The sequence below is a fragment of the Typopeltis vanoorti genome, chromosome 26 (genome assembly GCF_054136105.1).
Source record: "Typopeltis vanoorti isolate ZY-2024b chromosome 26, IOZ_Tvanoo_1.0, whole genome shotgun sequence".
Classification (NCBI taxonomy): Eukaryota; Metazoa; Arthropoda; class Arachnida; order Uropygi; family Thelyphonidae; genus Typopeltis; species Typopeltis vanoorti.
In genome coordinates, this window is record NC_143574.1 from 29,176,583 (window position 1) to 29,201,883 (window position 25,301).

Consider the following 25,301-nt stretch of genomic DNA (forward strand, 5'->3'; position numbering starts at 1 on the left):
TGAATTAATGCAGCATCATATATATACCATATACAAGTAGTGAAAAGTGTATCACCTTATTATTAAAATATACGCTATTGATGTGAAGTTATCTAGAGTCTCCCACAATGCAAAGATATGATTACGATATTCAGATTTGAATGAAACTGCGTTTCAATTCATTTGAAGTCATCACAACTATGTTGCTTATATATACACACTAATGGAGTCATCAGACATCATATCTTTGCATTATGACTACTAAGCTATCGATGTGAGGCGTCAGTCTGTATATACAAGTGGCGTTGTCGTGAAGATACTCTACGAGCAAATTTTGTTTTGGCTCACACTTACATAAATAATTTAACAAGAATATAATTCTTGGCCAGTATAATTTGCATAAATTGTTTTGAAAGTGATGGATTACAGTCATATCTTATAGTGATAACTTATAGAATTTACGGTAGTATGTTATACAAAAACGTCAAGGACCAGTGGACGGTTGGCAGTATTAAACTCTTCATTATGAATTAGTCTGTTGAGAATTGCCAGTATAGCTTGTAGTATTTTCATGTAAAAATTTTAACATCTTTTTTTCTTTTAAATTAGTTAAAAACTGTCGATCCTTGAAATGTCACAAACACCGTCCATAATGATCCAAAATAAGCCACACAAGTCTAGCCACTGTTTAAAAGTGCGATGATTGTCTTCGTCAGTTGAGAAGTAGAGACACGCAGGAATTTGTTTCTTCAATAGAAATTACCATCACGAGCATTACTAAGGTGTGTGCTTAGCCGCATGAAGGAAGATTTTGACCATAAACGACCTCAAATGTGGCAGAAGCAGAACTTGTTGGTCAAACAAAAATACTCAGGAAATTGTTGCCTGCCCAATAATTTTCAGTCATGTGCAACGTACAGTACTTGTGGTCCTGCACCCATCGTACTTACGGAACTGCCCAACCTCGATGAGTCTTGGGACTCTTTAGAGGTGTCATATAATAGTAATAGTAATATCACTTGTGTTTGCTTAAGATGAACTCACAACTCAAAGAATAGATATAAAAACGTTTTTGAAAAATAAAGACGAATTGTAGGCAATGCTGAATTGATATTTGCAGTATCTTGATTTCAAATGAAAACAACTAGTGGCATTTCCAGCAGTTGCTGCACTTTAGCTTGCGATAACAGGGTGACTACTTTGTATGAACCAATTTACGATCTGTAACTACAAAGAAAACCCAAACTTTGTTTTCCAGCAGCCTGTTAGGTACTTAACTCCTGTTAGAAACTTATCTGTTGATTGAACCCCCCCCTCCCTTGGTAAAAGCATTAAAGGGTAAATGCCGAAGCCTATGGCGTATTTTTAAGCAATGCACTAAAATTCATGTCGCTTTTCTTCTTCTTTTTTTGCAACACATACTGAGCTTTAAGACAAGAGCTTTAAGGCAGCAAATGCCGAAAATAGCTCATATAAGCTTCACAGGTTAATGCCATAATCGCTTTCAAATTCTTAAGAAGCTTTTTAGCTCATCCCTTTAGCTTAGGATTATATTCATGCTGCAGTCACCATATCTAGCGTTCGACTGGAAAGACTTGTATTCGAATTCCTTCAAGGACGGAAAGAACTTAATAATAAGCAGTTTTAATAATTTTTAATAATAAACACTTTTAAAAGAATTTAATAAGCACTTTTCAACGGATAGGATATGTTCTTGTTGAAGCTTGCAGTTTGCCTCCCTTAAACTTGGAAACCGACTGAAGAAGGCACGCAAAACATTAGAACAATTAAGGCGGAAAAACCTACTAATTTTGAAATATTGAAATTATTTCAGATTTGTTAGCCTTACTTGTTTCGTTCGCAATTGTAATCAAATTAAGTCAAACTGTAAACACATTAGAACTAAGAGAAATGGACAATATTTTCTTTTTTTTTCTTTTAAATATTTTCTTTTCTTTTATTTTTTTATAGATCTAAAGAGGGCGATATATCAGCTAGAAGCACTTGAATCTCATCCAATCGTATCTGCTATGTGAAACCTAGACCAATGGAAATGATGTTGCTAGTTTTGAATACGTGAACTGAATCCACATGTTTGTTACGCGGTTTGTGTTGACATGTTTAATTTTGTCGTAGGAATGAAGAGTTGTGCTGAGATTTAAGTATTCTAAGATGAGCTATGTTTATTTATAAAATAAATTTACATCTGTAACACTTAGATGCTTAAGCAGTAAAAAGACATGGGCTCTCGTCGTTGGTTCTTACTTTGTTATGGCGTAAACATTATATTTAGCTGGAATTGGTAGTCGCTATTTGCACATATCAGCTCCAGGATTTTGTAAAAAGTTCTGTTCTGTACAATATCTACATTATTAGGTTGGTGTTTTTAACTATGAGTGAAAGATGATAATTTTCTAATGTTATGTGCATGCCTTTATTTATTATCAGAACTGAGTTTTGGCCTCGCAGAGCAGAAGATAATGAATTTTGACCAGCTGAATATTTCTACCTTGACTAACACGTAAATTATCATTTGTTGCCGAGGAAATGTGTCATGTCAGAACTGTATTCAAAATTTTAATGTTTAGTAACTTCATTTTACTACCCGTGAGGTGGATTTTTAATAAACATCAGCGAGACAGATAGGAATGGTCCTTATAGCATATTTTTTATTTTATTCTTTTAAGGAAGGGGAGAAATGTGGGAAGTGCCACAATTTGTGATGAGTGATTATCACTATAATCATGCCACATCAGAGGTCAACAAGCAGCATATGAAGATAAAGTGAAATTCCTTGGTACCTATGATATCTTTCCTTAAAAACATTCACTGAAGTGTCTACTAGCAGTTTTTTTCCGATTTACTCACTAAATGGAACATACCATGTAAAGAACCTAGATCTCACTTAGAAGTCAGAGATGACCTAACACCCTCCCCCCTTTCTTCCACTGGCTATGGACTGTAAAATTTCCCCCATATCTATGTTGTAAAACCTGTTATTTGCTCATATGTTTCTATCTTGTCTTCTCTTTTTGTTCCTCAAACTTTGAAAGCTAAACATTTTCAGCCTTCAAATTAAAGTGTTCCACATCTTTTGTCGAACACTTTACTATGCAAAGTGTTCCACAAGCCATATATGATTTTGTTTAGCTGGTGCTGGACTTTTTCAACTGTTTCCTCATTTCTTTGTAATCTAGGTGACCATATCTAAGCACAATAGTCCTAAGTGGTCTTATCAAAGCCTTGTAAAGTAGGAGATTAACTTCAACATTTCATTTATTCACTGTGGGTCTTATCCCCCCCTTGCCAGTGTACCTCTAAATTTTAACTCACTGTCCATCATTATCTTTACTTTGCCAACTTTATCAACCATTTGTAGCAAGTTCCCATTAATATAATTAATATAACACTCAGTCCTCAATGTCTTCAGTCTGAAATGCATACATACCCTTGTGCTTAGTAACATTAAGCCAATACCCATTAATATTTGCCCATAGAATCAGTCTGTTAAATTCAGTCTGCAAAGATTCTATATCAGAAATGTATCATCACATGAACCAACTTTGTGTCTTTATCAGAGTTCTGATGAAACATCACATATATTTTCATAACTTTTAAGTATAATTTTTGTATTTTTTGCAACAATTTTATATCTGAAATTTTCCTTATTGCCCGACACAATTTTGCATTTACACTTCTCCTTAAACTCATTCACTGACCGTGCACTCACAACCCCCTACAGACCCCCCCATTCTACTTTTACTCCATTTTCCAAGCAAAGAAAAAAAAAACAGTCTTCACATCCCTGCTTATCTCATTCTCAAATTTCTAGGAAGGGGAGTGAACAATTGTTATTCCTTTCTCATACCCCATCATTTATCAAGAAATTTCTCCATCATCTGTTCTATAAAACTTTCAGTAGCTTATGTGTTTCTGTCATATCCTCTCTCTTCCACCTGTCAACCTCTGAATACTCTCCATCACTTCCTCATTCCCAAGAAACCTTGACAATCAAATCTGAGCACAATAGTTATGTAGTCATATCAAGGCTTTAGAGGGATAACTTTTTTTCCCTACTTGCCCATGTTTTTCAACATCTAAGTGAGCCTTTATTGTTATACTCACTTTTGTCATGTCATCTGTGAAGCCCTGTGATGGGGAAAGAATATCCAAAACTCAGAGTGAAAAAGAAAAAAGTTGGATATCACAAAAAGATTTCCCATAAACATCAGCTATAATTTCATTACATTTATATATATTTGTCATATTAAAAAAGTAGTTTTAATTAAAACTGTGCAGCAGGTTTACCACTTTTTTTAGTATCATAGACAGACGAAGGGTTTGATAATCTTGAAATCCTATTTTAGAAATTAAACATGGTATGTTTTTCATTCCACCTCAACCCACTAATAAGCAGGATGGTGATTTCATGATGAAATTGTAAACCACCTTTTTTATTTGTTTGAAGTTATGTTAATTAGATCATCATATTTAGAAGTCAACCATTAAAATAATTTTCCCATCAGTTAGTTTTTGTGAAATTATGGAACATTATGAACAGCTACCGCTGAGCTGGATTCCTGCTGTATTAAATGAAGAAATGAGCAATAATTCTTGGTTTAGTGTATAATTATCTGTTGACATCAAAATATTCCATTATATTCTTCGGAACACTTGTATTGCCCATCCAAGAAAATTGAACAATAAATCAAATTATATCTTTATACCATTTCAGCAGAGGACTGTAGGATAAGTGTTGACTTGATGAAGTCAGAATAAAAATTTTATTAAGAAAAGTGAGAAAATAGCTGCAGATTTTTGAATACATTATGACAGAGGATGAATTTGGTTTTTTGTTTTTTTTTATCAAGATATATGATAGATTCTGTTATAATCATTGTTCCTGGTAGTTGGTTATCAAAAAATGTTTACATCATCTGGCCTTTTGATACAAATATTATAACTAAATACAGTTGATGACACTGCATCCAGTTGTTCATTAGTAATGTAGTATTTAGCATGCACTCCAAATCAGTTGCTAGTTTTCATCTGTTTAGTCATAGAGTTTGGAGTAAAAGCTGAGTACAGTATCGAATTGCTAATTTGTGTTTAGGTACCATTTGATTTACTTTACAGAAGTAACAGTATATCTATAATATAAAATAAGCTTTTTTTGTAACGTTTTTGTGTCACGTTTTTGTCAAGTTATTTGAAACGTTTTGAAACTCAGGGACTACCCTGAGTTTGAGTCATCAGAATTCAAGAACTGGCCTTCCAGTCTGCAACTCGGGGAGGTTGGGCACCATAGGGACCCCCCCTTTCGAGTTTTCAAAATTCGAGTCATCAGAATTCAAGGAGAACCGGCCTACCAGTCCAGAACTCGGGGTGGGGGGCATAACTCCCCTTTCGAGTCATCAGAATTCAAGGAGAACTGACCTACCAATGCGGAACTTGGAGGGGAGTCGCCGTAGGTGTCAGGGGCGGAGCCCCTAGTGTGTGTGTGTATATATATATATATATATACAGGGTGTTCGGGATAAATTTGACATATTTATAATTAATTATATTTTTCCGTAAGTTACATGTATTAACACACACTTCTCTTCATTTAAAAGTTTGGACCCTTCTTCATTCATATACAAGATGTCAGAAAGGATGGATAGCTGGAACCCACCTGAATCATGGAAGAGAATAACTTGTATCATGATGATTCGTGCCCGCCATCAAAATAAGGATATTACGACTGCTGCCCAATGCTCCCTGAATACAGTAAAAACAATCAGGCATGAACTAGAGACTTGCAATGGTGACTACGAGGATGTAGCAAGAAGAAAGATCCCTAGCAGACGATCTGATTGCGTTCGTACAGCAGAATTCCTCGCAAATCTGCAGGAACAGGTGTTGAAGAACCCTGGCATTGGAATTCGGGCTTTGTTCGTGGAGTTGCTAACTGTAGTCAAGCCCTGGATAACAAGGGTAGCCAATGGTAGGCCGTATGTATGGCAGCAGGATTCGGCCCCTTGCCACACCTCTGGGAAAAGTCAAAAATGGTTGTCTGAAAATTTCTACGACTTCACCAGTCCAAATGTTTGGCCTCCAAACTCCCCAGACCTTAACCCCATGGATTATTTTGTATGGGGCGCAGTTGAAAAAGACACCAATCACACTTCCAGTAATACAAAAGCCCAGTTAATGGATAAAATTGAAACAGTTTTTGCGGCCCTTCCCAGGGAGACTGTAGCATCAGCTTGTTCGAGGTTCCGAAGCAGAATTGAAGCTGTGATCGATGCTAATGGTGGTTATTTTGAGTAAATCTTGTTGATAGTATTGTAATTAACTCTGCCTGTAATGTTTTTTTGTCAATTCATTAAATTTAATAGATACAAAGAAGATTTTCTTTTTCCTTACGAAACTGTCAAATTTATCCCGAACACCCTGTATATATATAATGTCATAATGTCTAGAAACTTTCCAACAAGCATCTTAAAATTATTTTTCCAACAAGCATCTTAAAAAATATTTCTTAAAATTATTGTTGGATAAGTTGCAATGTATCACTAGAAAATCAAATTATGTCATGATCAACAGTTCACATGTGCAGTGAGTGACATGTCTTGATTCTCTAAATGAGTCCAATAAAGAGATAAAAATGGTAGGAAAGTGTTGAGCAGGATAAAATTGAATTTCATATTGTAAAGAAGAGTTTATAAGAAAGTTTTAAAATGAATTATGAATCAAAGTTCAGCAGCTTGCGGATGTGAACTGTGGACTAAAATACACACACACTTCTTCATCTTCTTCTCTCTTCCATCATCTATGTGGATGATGATGAGGCATTCTTTCCACTTCTGTCTGTCCTGGGAGAGTCTGAACAGTTCTGTCCAGTTTGGTGTCACTTGTTGTTGTGATTTGGTTTTCAGGTCCTCTTTTATTTTGTCTATCCATCTAATTCTGGGCTGTCCTTTGGATCTTTTACCTTCCATCGTTGTGTGTATATATATATATATACAGTAAAACCCCTTTTTTACTATATATATATATATATACAGTAAAACCCCTTTTTTACTATATATATATATATATATATATATATATATATATACAGTAAAACTCCTTTTTTACTATATACAGGGTGTTCGGGATAAATTTGACAGTTTCGTAAGGAAAAAGAAAATCTTCTTTGTATCTATTAAATTTAATGAATTGACAAAAAAACATTACAGGCAGAGTTAATTACAATACTATCAACAAGATTTACTCAAAATAACCACCATTAGCATCGATCACAGCTTCAATTCTGCTTCGGAACCTCGAACAAGCTGATGCTACAGTCTCCCTGGGAAGGGCCGCAAAAACTGTTTTAATTTTATCCATTAACTGGGCTTTTGTATTACTGGAAGTGCGATTGGTGTCTTTTTCAACTGCGCCCCATACAAAATAATCCATGGGGTTAAGGTCTGGGGAGTTTGGAGGCCAAACATTTGGACTGGTGAAGTCGTAGAAATTTTCAGAAAACCATTATTGACTTTTCCCAGAGGTGTGGCAAGGGGCCGAATCCTGCTGCCATACATACGGCCTACCATTGGCTACCCTTGTTATCCAGGGCTTGACTACAGTTAGCAACTCCACGAACAAAGCCCGAATTCCAATGCCACGGTTCTTCAACACCTGTTCCTGCAGATTTGCGAGGAATTCTGCTGTACGAACGCAATCAGATCGTCTGCTAGGGATCTTTCTTCTTGCTACATCCTCGTAGTCACCATTGCAAGTCTCTAGTTCATGCCTGATTGTTTTTACTGTATTCAGGGAACATTGGGCAGCAGTCGTAATATCCTTATTTTGATGGCGGGCACGAATCATCATGATACAAGTTATTCTCTTCCATGATTCAGGTGGGTTCCAGCTATCCATCCTTTCTGACATCTTGTATATGAATGAAGAAGGGTCCAAACTTTTAAATGAAGAGAAGTGTGTGTTAATACATGTAACTTACGGAAAAATATAATTAATTATAAATATGTCAAATTTATCCCGAACACCCTGTATATATATACAGTAAAACCCCTTTTTTACTATATATATATATATATATATACACAGACACACACACACACACACACAGTAAAACCCCTTTTTTACACTTTTCAGGGGACTGATGGAAAAAAGTGCAAATAGCAGGAAATGTAAAAAAAACATTAAAAAAAGCTAAAAGATGATTTACTGCTATGTGAGTCTACATACTAGATTACAAAATTTAATAACGGAAAATAAATGAATTTACAATGTACTTACATTTATCTATTTAAAAAAATCTTTAATTGTTGATTGTTTTTGCTTTTCGTTTTTTTTTTTTTTTTTGACTTAGCGCCAGATTGTTTTGCATTGAATTCAATGCTTGACCTGTTTTTTTACTATCGTGTTCAAAGTGGATACGGAGAGTCCAAGATCTTATACTAAATGCACACGTGTTCCGGCATGCCAATTTACACGTCGCAGAATTGCCATCTTTTCTTCTACCGAAATACATTTTCTGTCTTTTTTCTCCATGAATTTCCATGTTATTAACATGGATAATCCACCACCGCAACTTGAAAGCAACTTTCACATGCTAAATTACATTGCAGAAATTCTGCAATATCAATTCATACTGTTATTGAAAAATCACTGTATCGCTCATCACTACAGTACTGCTGCATGCGCGCAAGTCACCGTGATGGCGGAAACGAAACTACAGCCCAAAGCAATGCCACCTAAGAACAGAAATGTGCAGATTTCCACTGAAATCAACTCGAAAAACGGTATTGCCACCGAGAAAAAAAACGCAAATCACGGGAAATAACTTCCACATCAAGTTGTTAATGGCAGGAAAACAATACATCGTGAGAATAGGCCTTAGGACGGGACCAACAGAAAATGACGTAAATGGCAGGAACACGTAAATTGCGCGAACGTAAAAACAGGGTTTTACTGTATATATATATATATATATATATATATATATATATGTATAGTCATGTAACTTTTCATGTAGTACTATCATAATATCCTGTGCATCCCGTTGAGGGTACATGTCAGGAATTGGATGATATGTTTGTTGTGCATTTTTATAGAGAATTACCTCTTATACACCAGTTATCATTGTTATTTTTATATACGTACTGTTTTTCGTTTCTTTAAAACATGGTATAATAGAACATGTTATTGACCACCAAAGTCATTTTGTGGTACTTATATTATACGCTAGCAAAACTGCCTACCATTTTTCTTACTCTTAATTAGGTTTTTTACTTAATGGCAGTTTGTTAATCATTTATTAAATGCTTTTTTACACTGTATTACTATTAAGTTATTATTAAAAAAACCTTTTTTAACATTCTCTTTCATTTCAGTAATATTAGTTGGCCATCACTTTTCATCAGTGACAAGTTTCAAAATTCATAAAAAATGACACAATGAAGGCTCTTGTGTTCCTTCATGAAATAAAATAAAAATTAGTGGAAATTATTTCAGCAGCAACTAATGAAAACTTTACATAATAGTCTTTGCACTAATGGAGGTGCGAATGCAAGCTCAATGATTTATATGAAATCAGGAATCATCTGCTAGGTTAATACCAGTTATCTTCCAGTTAGAAAATGGTTTTAAGCAGTATATAATTTACTTCAGTGAATATCTTTGACTTTGAACCTGTGGTTCATCATTCATCATCATTTATTCAGAAACACAAGAAAAACAATAATAACACAAGATTGATTCAGATGGCAAACATTGTCCTTAGTATTTTTAATTATTGGATTTATTCGTAATTAAACTTAAAAAAATTGCTTCTAAAAATATGAAGAGAATTTTTTTTTTTTTTTTTTACAGGTAGGAATGTAAGCTGACATGTTAGGAAATTAATACAGGTAGCTTATGTAACAAAATTATTAATATATAAATTTTTGTCCACATTTTACAGGCATCTTCAATATGAAATTATTGGAATACAGGAACATCTACACATAACAGTCCCCCTGGTTGGCCAAGTGATTGGCGTATCTGCTCTCCAGCCAATCTGCTGACTTGTGTCTTGGTGCAATATTATTATTGTATGGGCTTCATGGAGTCTGAAGACTCATTGCTGGAGACCCTAAGTATACACACAATTTATCATACCTCTCTTTGAACCCATTAACAGACAAAGCACTCACAACCAGTGGTGAGTTATGGAAATTTTAACAAAGGGCTCGCATCGTTGAGCAAAAAAAAAGCCGTATTTCACACAAAAACTTTTATTAATACAGCTTGTGTACAAATGCCAATCAAAAAGTTTGAGGGTACAATCAACTTGTAAAGGCTATCATTTTTAAACAAATATTTCATGAGCTAAACATGAAATATTTGCACACAATCATCTGTGTTAATTTATATTACATAAGAAAAACATTATTTAACTATCAAAATATAAGAATAAAATCTTTTATAATCGCACGTATGAAATAGTCCGCATTTTTTATAAACAAAATAAATTTCTTTTGTTTGCAATAGAAGTTTTTATGACAAACAACCTATAAAGAATAAATAAATATTATCTAAACACAATAATATTGAAGTACGTTATATTTCTCTTTTGTTTTTATACTTCAAGTGATAATCAACGATACCAATCAAGGAGCATTATTTTATGATACTGTTTATTTATATGCGATTACCAAAAGTGAATTCTTATTTGTAAAATGGTGGTAACAGTAACTATAATATTTTATTTAATAAAATATAATAAATTTAGTTTAATCCTTTATCCAAGTGTGAGCAAACAAAGTTTGCGCCTGAAAGTATCTTCAGGACTAGGGTAAGGTGATACAACACCAGGGCAACTCGTTGCAAAGGTGTAGCAAGCTACCAACACTCCTGTCTCAGTATCTCCTTTAATGCAAAACCCATCTCCTTGCGGATATGTCTAATGTTATGCATTAAGGGAAGGGCCACTACCCAGACTAGTTTCGACCTTTATTGAGGTCTCTTCAGTGGGAGCCTCATGTAATTATCTCTTACTAGGCGTATAAATTCCATTTCCTTCCTTCCATGTGATCTTCCTTTCTTCCAGTCTGTATCTCCATAGTTGTGATCTCCAATAATAATCACTTAATCTGTACTCATACTAATTTGGCAATGCATGTCTTCCAGATCATCTGTGGAACTCCCTGGCCTATAGCAACAACCAACTGTATATTTTGTCTTACTTAATCTCATGCCAGACTTCTTCAAATGAACAGCCATCCTCCCGCCTGTCCCTTTCCCCATCATATCTTCTCTATCTTCCCTGAAAATACCAAACCCTTGACATTCTATCCTTGTAGCTACATCATCTACTGTTAGCCAAGTCTCACCAATGCGTATAACTTTTGGCAAGGTTGTACTAACCAAGGCCAAAATCTCCTCCCTTGTTGTTCCTGATACTTCTGGGATTAGTATGTAGAAACTGCAGCATCTCTTTAGGCACCCACCCACCCACCTTTACTTCTTGAATTGACTTCCCTATTCAATATTTTTGCTTGAGAGACTAGATTCACTTGGTCATTCTCACACTTGCTTGTCTCATGGGTGGCTTCACACAAACTCACCTGTTTCCACCCTAATTGCTAAGTTTCCCTGAATTTCCGCTTCAGCATGCTCATGAACAAAGCTCTCTCCAGACACCTAACACCAAAACCATTTAGATGCAGTCTATCAGCATTGTACAAATCCTTCTCTCCATCAAATACAGACCACATATCCACAAATCCTACATCATTCTTTCTGCATAACCTACATATGGACTCATTAGCTAGCAGTGCCCTCCTCCCCAGTTTGCCTCTATCATAACATGGTAGGAAACTTACAATCTTCACATTCTCGCTCTTCAGTTTGGCCTCTTCTAACAACTCCTTTACATCCTCCCTCATAGAATACTTCTGACTTCTCAAATCATTTGTGCCAACCAAAATAATCATTTACTTTCACTTACCCTTTTTGCATCCAGATGGCATGACTAATATCATGAATTTTTGCATCAGGGAAACACTATTTTGTCACACTTCCCTGATCATTGAGTCTCTATAAATAATTTTTTCCTTAACTTTTTTTCTTTTTTGTCTGCTTGGTGTTTATTACTACTTCACACTGCCTACTTCTTTCTCTTCTTGGCCCTGCTAAGCTCTTTATTAATGTCCATTTTGTTCTCCTCTGTTTTCTCAGCCTTTGATGTCTTTGCACCATAAAAATCAAATATAAAAAAAAACATAACAGAAATTCAACAGTGCAATGTAAATCATTTGGGGGGGGGGGGCAACAGCAGCCATTTTCCAATTAAGTACAGCAGTACACAATATTTTGTTTAATACATGCTGAAAATATGAACTACTAACTGAAACTGCACTAAGAAGAGCATTAATGTAATGGGTTTCAGATTGTGTTCCAAAACATTAACCATTTACATTTCTTAGGTTCTTCACCTCCTTTACATTTCCTTTTGTTTCCTTTGCTTACTCATAATTGCATATAATGGGGTAATAATTTGCACGAAAGGGCACCCTGCCCTACTTTGCTTAATACATCTCATTCTCTCCACTACTACTTAATTCTCCAACTACGACACTACTACCATCAACGCTATCTATCGCCCATCATCACCACCAATAATAGTATTTTTTGTCTGTAAATTGCGTGTGTTCTGAAGGCCAATTTGTCTGTAAGCGGGATGAAAAACCCAAGTTTCCAGGAGAAAAAACCCTGCCACCACCACATGTGATCGACTAACTTGCCTTCAACTGAAAAAGCACATATAATGATTCCCTTTGTCACGACGAGAATTAAACCCAGGTCTTTTCCAGTCGAGGTCGCAATAGTTCACTATTCATCCAATTGTACTATGGCAGTGCTGGTATTTCAATGCAATAAATATAAAAAACATAAATATAATAAAATAAATGTAAAAAAGTTTGAGAATTTTTTGGAATGCTTGGAAAAGCAGAACATTTGAGAACTTTTTGTAACATTCAGAAATGTGTTTTGCCTTAATTCTGATGAAATTACAAGATACTGTAATGCATTTTATGAGAATTACAAACCACATTATAGTGAAACTCAAGAAGCACTGTTTCTAATAAACAGGATAAATGTAGTCCATTAGACATTAGTGATGTAATGTCTTATAGCCCCTCTTGTGTAGTTTTTCCATAAGGAATCGGTTCTTGTGCAGTATTCTTTCATCCAAAGAACTGTATTTAGAAGAGAGAGAGTATTTTCTTCAAGGCAACTGCTCAGGTTCATGGTAGTTGATATAATTTTTAGGCTCTTGGTGGTGAATTTTTAAACCATCATGCTGGAAATTATACTGGCTGAAATAAATGACAGATCACACAAGCACAGAAACTTATAAACGTGGGAAAGCCAAAGAAGAAGCTTGTTTTTTTGATGATGAAAGTAATTAAGAAATCTTATGTCAGGTCAAAAAGCCACTTTAATATTAAGACTTGGATATCTTAGGAATATGTTCAAATACACCTTTGACATAAGAGATGGAAATGCAATTAACTTTTTCTTGAGAGGAAGAAGAGAGAGCCCTGTAATTGTATGTCTTTGTTGAACAAAGAATCATTGAAACCATTAGATAAGAAGGTGGACATAATGTCATGAAGTCCAAAGACTCATTGCAGGCAACCCCAAACTATCCACACAATTGTCATACCTCTCTCCTTGAACCCATCAACAGAGCACTAACAACTGACTGGCAACTGACCATTCCATTCATTCACAACTCGCCAAGTGAAAAATTTAGTCCTCACACATCTACTAACCACACTTTTGCTCAACTTCCACGGATGACCTGTTGTTCTGTCCCTCCCCCCAACAAGTGCAGAAACATTTCCCCCTGTATCAATCCTATAAAAACCCTTGAAATAACTTAAATGTTTCTATCATATCCCCTCTTTTTTGTCTATTAACCAACTTCTGCAACCCACACATCCTCGATCTATTTTCGTACAGAATGTTCCACAGACTACTCAACATCTTGGTTGCTCATCTCTTAATCCTCTCCACTTCCTCATCCCCAAGAATCCCAGGAGACCAGACCTGAGCACAGAAATCCACATGTGGATGTATCAAGGCTTTATAAAGAGGAATAACTTCCTTATCTTTGCTTGTTAGTGTGTGTTCTTCAATAGCCAAGTAATCTTATCAGCTACCTTAGCAACCGTAGTAATATATCCTTTAAACTTCAACTCTGTCTACCACCACCCCTAAATCTCTTTCCTTTAGTACGTTTCCATCAATGCAGTACACAGCTTATGATCCATTTATCCCAAAATGCATAACTTTACATTTCTTCACATTAAGCTGACACCCCTTATCTTTTGCCAATACTGACAGCATATTTAAATCATCCTGCAAGCTCTCCACATTGCCTTTGTTCACTATTAATCTTACTAATTTTGCATCATCAGCAAACAACTGAATATTTCCTTTCAGATTATTTTCTGTATCATTTATGTACAAATTAAACAGCAGTGGTCCCATCAATAAACCTTGCAGCATACCACTAATCACCAGCTTTTGCTTCGATTCTGCTCCTCCATATACACTTTTTGATATCTATCCAGCCACCTTCTTATCCACAAAACCAATGTCAACTCCATCCTTATTTGTTCTAATATGCATACAGAGTTCCATGTGGTATTTTATCAAATGCCTATGCAAAATCCAGCAGAATCATAGTGTAGCCATTTCCTTTACCCAATTTACCCAGTACTTTTACCACCACTCCTGAGATACTAATTGGTCTATAATCTGCTGTTGCAGTGTTAAAACCTCCCGTATGCAATGGAATTATTTTGTCCCCTTTCTACTACCATGAAACTACCAGAGCTAAGACTTAAATTAAAGAGCCTAGTCAGAGATATTGCCATTTCCCTTGCACGTTCCTGCAGATGTATGGCTGATATTCCTTCTAATCCCACAATTGTATTTAGATTGAGATTCCGAACCTCCAAGTCATTATCTGCTTCTGTTACCTTGTGACCATCAGCAGTCGTTCTTGTGTAGTCATTCCTCCTCTTACTTGCATCATAGTGAAATAACTCTTTGGAGTTTTGTTTGGCTTGCTCTGCTAGTTTCTTCTCATGATTTGATTTTCGTTCCTTACCATATTGGTCACCTTTCTCGCCTGACCTTTGTTCATGATTTTGCTGGTCACCTTTCTCCTTATATGCCGGCAAAGGTTGGTCGATTGGTAGAGCCTCTGCTACTAATGGCTCAGTTAAGTAAGTTTGAGCATGGTTAGTAGTTGGAAGGGGACAATTGTTCGATGCTGTTAGCACACTCTCCCTCTATGAGTCTTTGGACTCCCTGGAGGTGTCGAATAATAATAATAAAATACTCTCCACAGCATTTTCTTTTTCAGTAGCTTATGCTTAATGATATTACCCATCTGTCTAATTCCTACCTGATTAGCCTTCCTTATCTAGGTATACAATCTAATATTGCATCCTCTAGATGCACCTCTATCTCGAAGCTCTGCCATAGCATAAGGATTTAGTAGCCGTTTGCAGAGCTTCGAGCTTCCTCCTAAGCTTGTCATAATCAACTGCTCTGTACTTCCATAATGTCCTTTCTTGACAGAATATGCCTCATTTTTTACAATCTCCGAAGTGAAGACAGCATGGTCACTTTCATCAATTGAAAGCAATGTGGCCACCTTCGTTATGGATAGCTCTTCTGATCCTATGTTTTATATAATTATATAAATTAGAATTAACATTTTATATAATATTTAGATTCATATTTTATATGGATTAGATTTTATATAATTTGATTTGTTTTCTACTTATTGTTTAGGTGTGTGTCTATAGCAGATTTAAATCATATTTTAATTTCATATTTTTAGACTATTTATTTTAATTTGAATAATTAAATTTTTTTCTTTGTTTATTCTTTCATATGTCAAATAGCAGAAGTTATTCTCACAGTGATGGACAGAAAAAATAAGCCATTCAGAACTTATGGAAGGCACCGAACTAGATGTATCAATGTTGATTTTAACAATTTCTTCCAAGAAAAAGAAAATGATTCAAGTTCTTTTTTTTTCTCAAATCCTATATTATCTAAAAAACATGATTTCACACAGTTTGCAGATAAGTATGTTATTTTTCAGATTTTTTCTCATTACTCTATTAATCATTTTTTATTGCCTTTGATAGTTATTTATATGACGATCTGTAATATTAACTCGGAATTGGGATATGTTCATATTTATATATACTGACTTAGAACCGAGAACTAGAAAAAACAATTAAATTTATTCAAAACACAACATGTTTCATCGGATTGTCTGAGAACTAGAAATAACAATTAAATTTATTCAAAATAAAAATTTTATTTTGAAAAAATAAAATTTATTTTATTATAAAAAAAATTTATCCCACACCTGAAGAAGTCGGACAATCTGATGAAACATGTTGCGTTTTGAATAAATTTAATTGTTTTTTTTAGTTCTCGGTTTTAAGTCAGTATATATATGCATATATATATATATATATATATATAATAGATTCTTATATTCTCTGACTTACTTATATAAACGTTTATTTTCACACTATTATATTTAAAAAAAATGCCTATAAGACTAACATGGAAAGTTTCAACTCAGAAATTGTTGCTGCATATACTGCAAAAATTGTTTTATGTGGGCAAAAATAGTAGTAATGGTAATGAATATGAAAAGAAATAACTTAAGCAAGAATAAATGAGATTGAATTGATGAGAAGGAAATGTTTAGAGAATAAATTGAAATTGGTTGTTTGTGGAAGCGATTGACTAACCTGAATGAAAGAGAGGAAGTTAGGAAGGTGACAGAAGCATTAAAGGAGATATGTAGCATTATATGGAGATTGTCGTTAAAGGTGCAGTGGATAATAAGATGTGGACGAAATGAACAAATATCAGAACTAGTTCTTATAGGTGCCGGAGAAATATGTCAGGTTGTTGTGGGAAATGTACAGAAATGTGAAGACAAGCGTTCGGACCTGTCTGGGACAGACAGAAAGTTTTCAAGTAACAGTTGGCTTGCATCAAGGGTCAGCATTAAGTCCGTTTCTGTTTAATATTGTGATGGAGGTGGTGACAGAGGAGGTGAGAGAAGATGTGCCTTGGACAATGTTGTATGCAGATGACATCTTGCTGTGTGCAGATTTAAGAGAAGAAGCAGGAACTAAACTGGAAAGATGGAGAAAAGTACTGGAAGAGAGAGGTATGAGACTGAGCAGCAGAAGTAAGACAGAGTATATGTGTTGCACAGTGGGTGGTGGACACGGAGCTGGAAGGAAATGTCATCAGGAAGGTGAGAGACTTTAGATACTTAGGTTCAACAGTGGAAGAAGATGGAGGAGCTGAGAAGGAAGTGGGATGCAGGATACAAGCGGGTTGGAGGAACTGGAGGGAGATGGCTGGAGTGTTATGCGATAAGAGGGTGCTGATCAATCTGAAAGGCAAAATCTATAGGACAGTAGTGAGGCCAGCTATGACATATGCTATAGAAACTGTGGCCCTGAGGAAAAATAACATCAGCAGGATGGAAGTAGCAGAGATGAGAATGCTTAGGTGTATGTGCGGAGTGACCAGAAAGGATCGTCTGAGAAATGACTATGTCAGGGGAACAGTGAAAGTTACGAACTTAGGAGCGAAAATACAGGAGGCAAGGTTGAGATGGTTTGGTCATGTGATGAGGAGGGAGGACGAATATGTGGGAAGAAGGTCATGCAGATGGATGTGCAAGGAAGGCGGAAGCGTGGGTGGCCAAAGAAGAGATGGAGGGAGCTGGTAGAAGAGGACTTGAGGATGAAGAACTTGGATGTGGTGACAGCCCAAGACAGGAAGGTGTGGAGGAGACTCATCATCAACAGTGACCCCACTTAAGTGGGAGAAGCTGCAGAAGAAGTTCTTATTGTGGACACAAATGACTTCAAAGATAAGACATAGAATATTAAGAGATCAAAAGAAGATGTTGCAAATGGATGGTAGCACAGTTGAAAATTGTTAGTGTCTTGACCATCTTTGACAGTGAGTTGCAAAAGAAAGCAAAGGTGACAACTGGCATGATGGCTGAATTCTGTAAGGTAAGTATGCAATTCATGATTGTATGGAGTGAATCTAAAGGGAGACTGATTTGAATGGGTTTGGTGTTAGACATATCCAGTTATATTTGTATAACATTGCAAGGAGTATCAAAAATAAAAGTGCAGAGACATTTGCTTGAATTGGGATACTCAAGGACACTTGTTTAACTGAGGTTGATATGTAGGGAAGAAGTGGTCCCTGTATATCAACCTCGCTCTAGAATTTTCTATGAGAAAACAGGAAAGAGAAAAAGTATAGGAGGAGAATTTTTAACTTGGCAGAGGAACTGTCACTGCTCAATTCTTCTGCCATTGAGATCTTGGTTGAAAATGGCAGGACACATGATTGCTTTCAGACTGTTTGGTGTGAGGTTGAAATAAATAGAATATCTCTTAGGATATTTTATTCTTAGATATTTAGGAGACAATGAACACAAAATGTTTAGACAAATTGGTTGGGTGAGTAAAAAGAGGTTGATGCTAACAGGCAACTTTAATTATGGGAATGTGGGTTGAAGGGAGGAGATAGTATATGGAAGTAGAGTCAATCACCAGGCTTTTTGACTGGAAATTGATAACTGTGATTGATGATTACCTTGAACAGCATATGGTATTAGACGCAACACAGTTTCTGGGTTTGATTTCTTGACATTTCTGAATGTAACAAGATGTAGTTATGAAAAAGATATTAACATTGCCTCCAGTTGGTAAGAGTGATCATGAGATATTAACCTGAGGAGATTAGTATATTTTGTAATTCTGGAAAGCTCTTTAATCATCTAACATCGGTACCGTTGGATGATGAGCTGTTAGTTAGGACATGCTTAACACAGCTGCTGTGCATATGTTGAATAAATATAGAAGTGAAACGGATGTGTAAGGAAAATAAGTTGTAGAGGAGATAAAAGATAGTAGATTCAAACTAGGCTGAATGATGTATATAAAATAGAAGTTAACCATCCAGGCCAAAGGAAATCTTCCACTTATGTGGCAAGCAAGAATTGTTACACAGATGATATTGTTGGATGGTAACAAAAAGACCACTGCACAAAATGTAGTAGAATTATTTAATGATCGATCACTTCACTATTAATTTTTTTGCTGTGAATGGTGCCACATAGTGCACAGAAGGGATGCAAATACTGCACAGACTAGAACTGTTGATCAGGCTAAATGTTAATAAAGCTATGAGATTGAATTGTCATGAATGGTTAGTCCCACAGAAAGTCCCTAGAAGAATTTTCTGTGAGACCGTAGGCACAAATGAGTCTCATTGTCCAATTCCCCATTCTGATATTTGTCCACATCACTCTGCTTGATATTATCTGCCATCAAAAAGACTGTTCTCATATTTAGTATCGAACACTATAGCCACTCCTTCTTTTCCGTGATCATTATTGCCTGAATGTTACTTGTATTTGTTGCTTAGAAAAATCTCACCTATTTATGTCTTTCGATAACACTTTAACTTGTGAAGTACAGGCAGTCTCGGACTTACATAAATTCAACATAATGTAAATTTGAACTTGCACAAAATATCCCAAAGGGGCTGTGAAAAAAATATGACTTACAAAAATGTTACTTACCACATACGCTACTCACATTCCACCTAACAGTAGTCATCCACAAGTCAGATGGCCTATGCAGTGTATGTATGTATCTCTTACTATGGAACATGGACATACCATATTTTTGTATTAATAAACTTTCATAAGTTTTAGTATGTGTGCACTTTTGTATGCTTTTGTATTTGTGTGTACTGTGCAGAGTTCTTGACTGGCAAAAGTGAACCCATGTATAAATGCACCAAGATTAATATAGAGATGGCCACTGCATAGGCCATCTGTTCAGTCATCTCTTAGTAATCTCATATGAAAATTTGAAAGCCAAATATAAAAGATTTGTTTTTATTTTCTCATACTGTTTATACGTTATTATATTACTTCATCATCATCAAATTCCTGCCATGTACCCTCAAGGGGTGTACAGGATATGACAGTACTACATGAAAAAATTATATCATTACTAACTTCCTATCTACAATTTTCCTCCAAATCAGTCTGTTACTTGTCAAGACTCCAACATTATCAGATCTTATATTTCTATCGTCTAAGGCACTTTGTACCGTATCAATTCACCTATATCTTGGTCTTCCTCTGGGTCGTTTTCCTGCCAACCTGGCAGAGAACACTTGTTTTGCTAATCTTTCCTCTCCCATTCTATTTAAGTGACCATACCATCTGAGATTAGCTCTGCTAACGCATTCCTGGATGCTGACAATGTCAAGTTCTTTCCTAATATCCTCATTTTTAATATGATATTGCCATTGATGCCATCTGTTCACGCTTATAATCTTTCTCAGGACTCTCATATCTGCGGTCTCTAGTCTTTGGTCAAGTGTTTTACTTCTGACCCAGCTCTCAGATCCATAAGTTAGAACTGGTTTGAACACTGTCTTGTATACAGCTAATTTAATGTTCCGACTAATTTCTCTCTTATTCCATATGAATTTATTCAGTTGACTTCCTACCATACCAGCTTTGCTGATTCTGTTGTCTATTTCTATATTTAATTTACCATCTTCACTAAAAATCATGCCTAAGTAGCTGAAATGTTTTACTTGTTCCACGGGTTCCCCGTTCAGAACACAAGTGACATTTTCAACAATTCTAGCTATTTTCATTGTCTTTGTCTTTTTAATGCTGACCTTCATAACATATCTATTACAACAGTTATTCAATTTAGTCGGGGAATCTTGCAGACTTGTAGCTGATTTATTTAGAAGTATAACATCATCCGCATAAAGCAAAGAGCTGACATTAACATCTCCAATTTAGATATCATGTTTAATACCACTTTCCTTCATAATGTGATCCATATAGATAATGAATAACAGAGGGGATAATGTACATCCTTGTCTCACACCAGATTTAACATTAAACCATCCTCCTGTACTTCCTTCAATTCTAACTGCTGACTTACAACTCAAATAAAGACTAAGTATTGCTTGATATAATGCCCCATTGACACCATATAACTGCAGCGTATTGAATAGCTTCTCTCTTGGCACCTTGTCATATGCCTTTTCCAAATCGACAAAACTTAAATACAGATCTTTGTTATATTCCCATGCTTTCTCGACTGTTTGTCGTAAAGTGAAGATCTGATCCCGACAGCCTCTATTTGGCCTGAATCCAGCTTGTTCTTCACCAAGCTTTTCTTCCACAATTCGTTCTCAACCTTTTCTCAAGTATACTTGCATAGATCTTGCCAGGAACACCCAGTAGGGAAATACCTCTCTAATTCTCACATTCAGTTTTATTTCCCTTTTTATATATGGGTACTATGAGAGCTCTACTCCAATCATCGGGAATTCGTCCCTCTGTCCAGGCTTTCTGAACTATGCTGTGCAGCCACTGTAAGACTCTTATACCACCATACTTCAGCATTTCTGGTCGAATATCATCTACTCCTGCTGCCTTTCCACATTTCAAGCCTTTGATGGCTTTTTCTACTTCAAGTATGGATATGTATTCCTGACTGCATGGCTGGTCAGTGTTTTTTATCACTGTGCTGTCATCACTGCTTTTTTCATTTAGCAGTTTTTCAAAGTAATTACTCCATACTTCAAGGATATCTTTTTCTCCTGTTTTCATGTCACCTTTACCATCTCTAACTTCTTTTACAGCACCCTTTCCTCCATTCCTAAGCTTCTTCAACAACCTCCAGAATATTTTGCCACCTTCTTGATATTTATTTTCTATATTCTTTCCAAAGTCCTCCCATGACTTTTGTTTAGCTAGTTTTACACACTGTGTTTAGCTTTCTTACATTTGTCTCTGTATTCTGTAAGAGTAAAAGCTAACTTATTTGCCAGGAACTTTTGATATGCTTTCTTCTTTTCCTTCACTGCTGCTTTAACTTCTGTCCACCAGGGAGTTTCTGATTTTTTTTTATCCTTGCACACAACCTCACCACATGCCTCTCTGGCAGAATCAATCAATGTTTTCTTCAGAGTTTGCCACTGAATCTCCAAGGTTTGATTCCTGTTCTCAAACTCTTTCATTTTCTTTTCAATAATCTTTCTGTATTTTAATCTACAGTTCACATCTGAGAGCTGCTCAACTTTTATTCGCTTTAAAACTTTCTTACATGTTATTCTTTTCAATATGAAATTCAATTTTATCCTGCTCAAGACTAAATAGCGATCACTTCCAATTTCAAATCCTCTGTACACTCTGGTGTCCTGCACCAGGGAGAAAACATCACTATCAACAATAACATAGTCAATGAGACTTTTCTTATTCCTTGCCTCTTCTCTCCATGTCAATTTGTGCACATTTTTATGTTGGAACATGGTGTTAGTAATAACCAGTCCATGTCCTGAGCAGAAATCCAACAGATATTTGCCATTATTATTATCTTTGCTCTTTTCTCCAAATTTTCTCCAAATTATATTACTTTGCATTAATAACTACATACTGAAATGTAATTTGTATATGCATCCTGTGAATGAAACTAACAGAAATAACTTTTAAATCATGTTAATACATTACGTACTTACACTGTAAACATGTAAACAGTAGAGCATGACTCGGACTTGTGTAAAAGTATCTCTGCTTCATAACTAGTAGTGTCTTTTTCTGCTCAAGACAAATGGCAACCACTATCACTGACATTTTAAATCCCAAACCTGCCCAACTCTGGAATCCTACTCACACATTTGGGGTGGTGCACCAAATGCTTTCCTAACAATGCCTTATGCTGTTCAGAACAGGATAATCCAGTTAATTGATGACATCTCTTCCTCCTAGATTCTCCCAAATAAACATTTTTTTTTAAATTTCCGTATGCTTCTTCTGTGGGTATTTTCATAGACAGTGTTCTACTGATGAGGCCACCATCATTCTTCCTCTTTCTTTCAAAACCGTAAGAACACGAATCGCTGCTAGTCCTCATCCATTTAATGTCCAGCTTCAAACCTTCTGAAGCAAGTTTTCTTCCTCTTTCATTCCAATTACCACTTTTCTTTAGATTAGTCGTCCACATTTTGTCTTCTTTGAAAAATACAACCTTCAGCTATTCAAAAAAAAAACATCAACAGTTTCTGTTTTTCCTTTAACCTCTTGTGCATGCACACAGCACTGATGAGCCAAAGATCATGCAATTTTTTTGTGTTGGGTTGACATAAAAAAATTACAAAATTGTACAGTCTTCCAGATACTATAAAAATACCTTTCCAGCATGAAAGAACTTCGCCGCCTTATGGCAACCCAGTGAAAATTTTCTTGAATATGTAATTTCTAGACAGATGGATTGAGGGAAAGTGCAGACTCCATTGCATGAACAATTCTTGGATTATTATTACTGTTATTATGGGACATCTTCAAGGAGTTCATTTTGGATTATCAGATTTGATCTGTCTAGATCACAATACAATATGTACAGTAAAAAAAAAGTTCGAGAATTACTATCTAGATAGATCAAATCTGGTAATCCAGAATTAACTCCTTGGAGGTGTACGCTACAGAAGCAGTGAGAGACATGCTCTGCGTCTCTTTATCTTCAATAAGGGCAACCATTTTTGTTCTTTGCAATTTCAAGGTTTGGCATGTTTTGAGGATAGTGTATGTAGGCAAGTTTTGTTTATTTGTCTTTTTCAGTAAAATTTTAAGATAATTAAAAGTTATTAAAGCAGTATTAAGTGAAGCATGATTTCCTACAAACTCCCCAATTAATCATTCCATTCAAATAATAATTTAGGGTCCTAAAACAAAGAGACCCACTGAAAAATGGTGGACAGTTATATTGTGAATGCTATAATTACCCCATACTATGTATGCCAGGTAAGTAAAATTAAACAAAATTATAAATTTTATCAGCAGTAGCATCTAGAATTTTGCCGTATATTATTTGAGAACAGCTGTTCTCAATAAACTCTATTGTGAATAATTCGAAATAAAATCATCAGGTGGCTGAATCTGCATCATTTTTGATTTTGATGAAAGCAAGTATTTTGTCAGCTTCCTTCAGATGGAATAAAATATTTTTGTTTTAGATTTTTCCTATCATTCAATTAATTTTGGCAGACAAAAGATATTTATTCAGTGGAGACAGAATTTTCACTTTCAGAGGGTTTTAAAATTAGTAATAGCTTATTTCCAGGTTGTCTACATTCTGATTTCTTACTACCATTTTAATAGTCAAAGTGTGTACTTTTTGATTTCTTATTTGCATTTTCAGGGAAACTAATTTTTTTCAAGATGGCAACCACCTGCTTTAGGTGTTGAGTGCTCTTTTCCTGTTTTGTATTCTACCCTGTAGACCATAGGTTGAATCTACAAATCTGATTTTTGTGTGTTTTATGTGTACATGCATTAGAATATGTTTGTTCCAAATCATTTGACTGAAATATTTCTTCTACGAAAAAAAGTTTGCCTCAAATTTTGCAGAAAAGTAAAAAAGCTGCTTTTGAAGTCACAAAAAAGTTGTGTGGGACCAAATAAAAATTTGAAATTTTTATAAGAAAGATTATTGAGTGCTATCATCAAATTCCTGATATATACCCTTAAGGGGGGGGATATGATAGTACCACATGAAAAATTTACATCATTGCTAACTTCCAGTCGTCTGACAGAGCTCAGATCCATTATTTGACATTTCTTTGCCATCAGTGAACTTTGCTATTTCATTTGGTAATTGAAGAACTTACAAATAAACAGGAGGCCATTGGCTTCTTTCCCACTCTGTATTCTGACTTCTTGGAGAATTCTAAAAAAATGACTGATATATTATTCATCATCATCATGCGTATCAAGGATTTAGGCTAGCATGGCCTGTTCCGGCTTTAGAAGTCATCGTTGAATCATTTAAGAGGACGTCCTGGTTTTCTTTTTCCTAATGACTTGTACTTTAAGGCTTGTTTTGGTAATCTTTCTGTTTTCATTCTTTGAACGTGTTCCATCCATTTATGTTTATATTTTTTAATTTTTTTTATTACTGGTTCTTGGTTTAATTCTTTCATAATGTCTGTTTCTTTTGTGATCAAATAGGGTGTACTTTGCAGTTTTTCTCATAAACTTCATTTCTGCTGTTGTTAATCTTTGTTTGTCTTTTTGTTTTACTGTTCAGATTTCGTTTCCATACATTAAGACTGGTAGAGCTAATGTATTGTATACTTTTAGTCTGGTT

General features: G+C 35.3%; 1 protein-coding gene across 2 annotated transcripts in view; it reads left to right on the forward strand.

Moving 5' to 3' along the window:
• Positions 1 to 2,051: 2,051 nt before the first annotated feature.
• The window catches only part of LOC150092449 (uncharacterized), a 161,568-nt gene continuing 138,318 nt past the window's right edge, over positions 2,052 to 25,301 (forward strand). The window contains exons 1-2 of one of the 2 annotated variants that reach the window (XM_090415003.1): positions 2,052 to 2,355; positions 15,948 to 16,134. In XM_090415003.1, coding sequence (XP_090271129.1) covers positions 15,968 to 16,134 — 167 coding nt within the window. In that variant the 5' untranslated portion in view covers positions 2,052 to 2,355; positions 15,948 to 15,967. The remainder of the gene's footprint in view (positions 2,356 to 15,947; positions 16,135 to 25,301) is intronic. The other variant, XM_090415004.1, reaches the window with a different exon arrangement.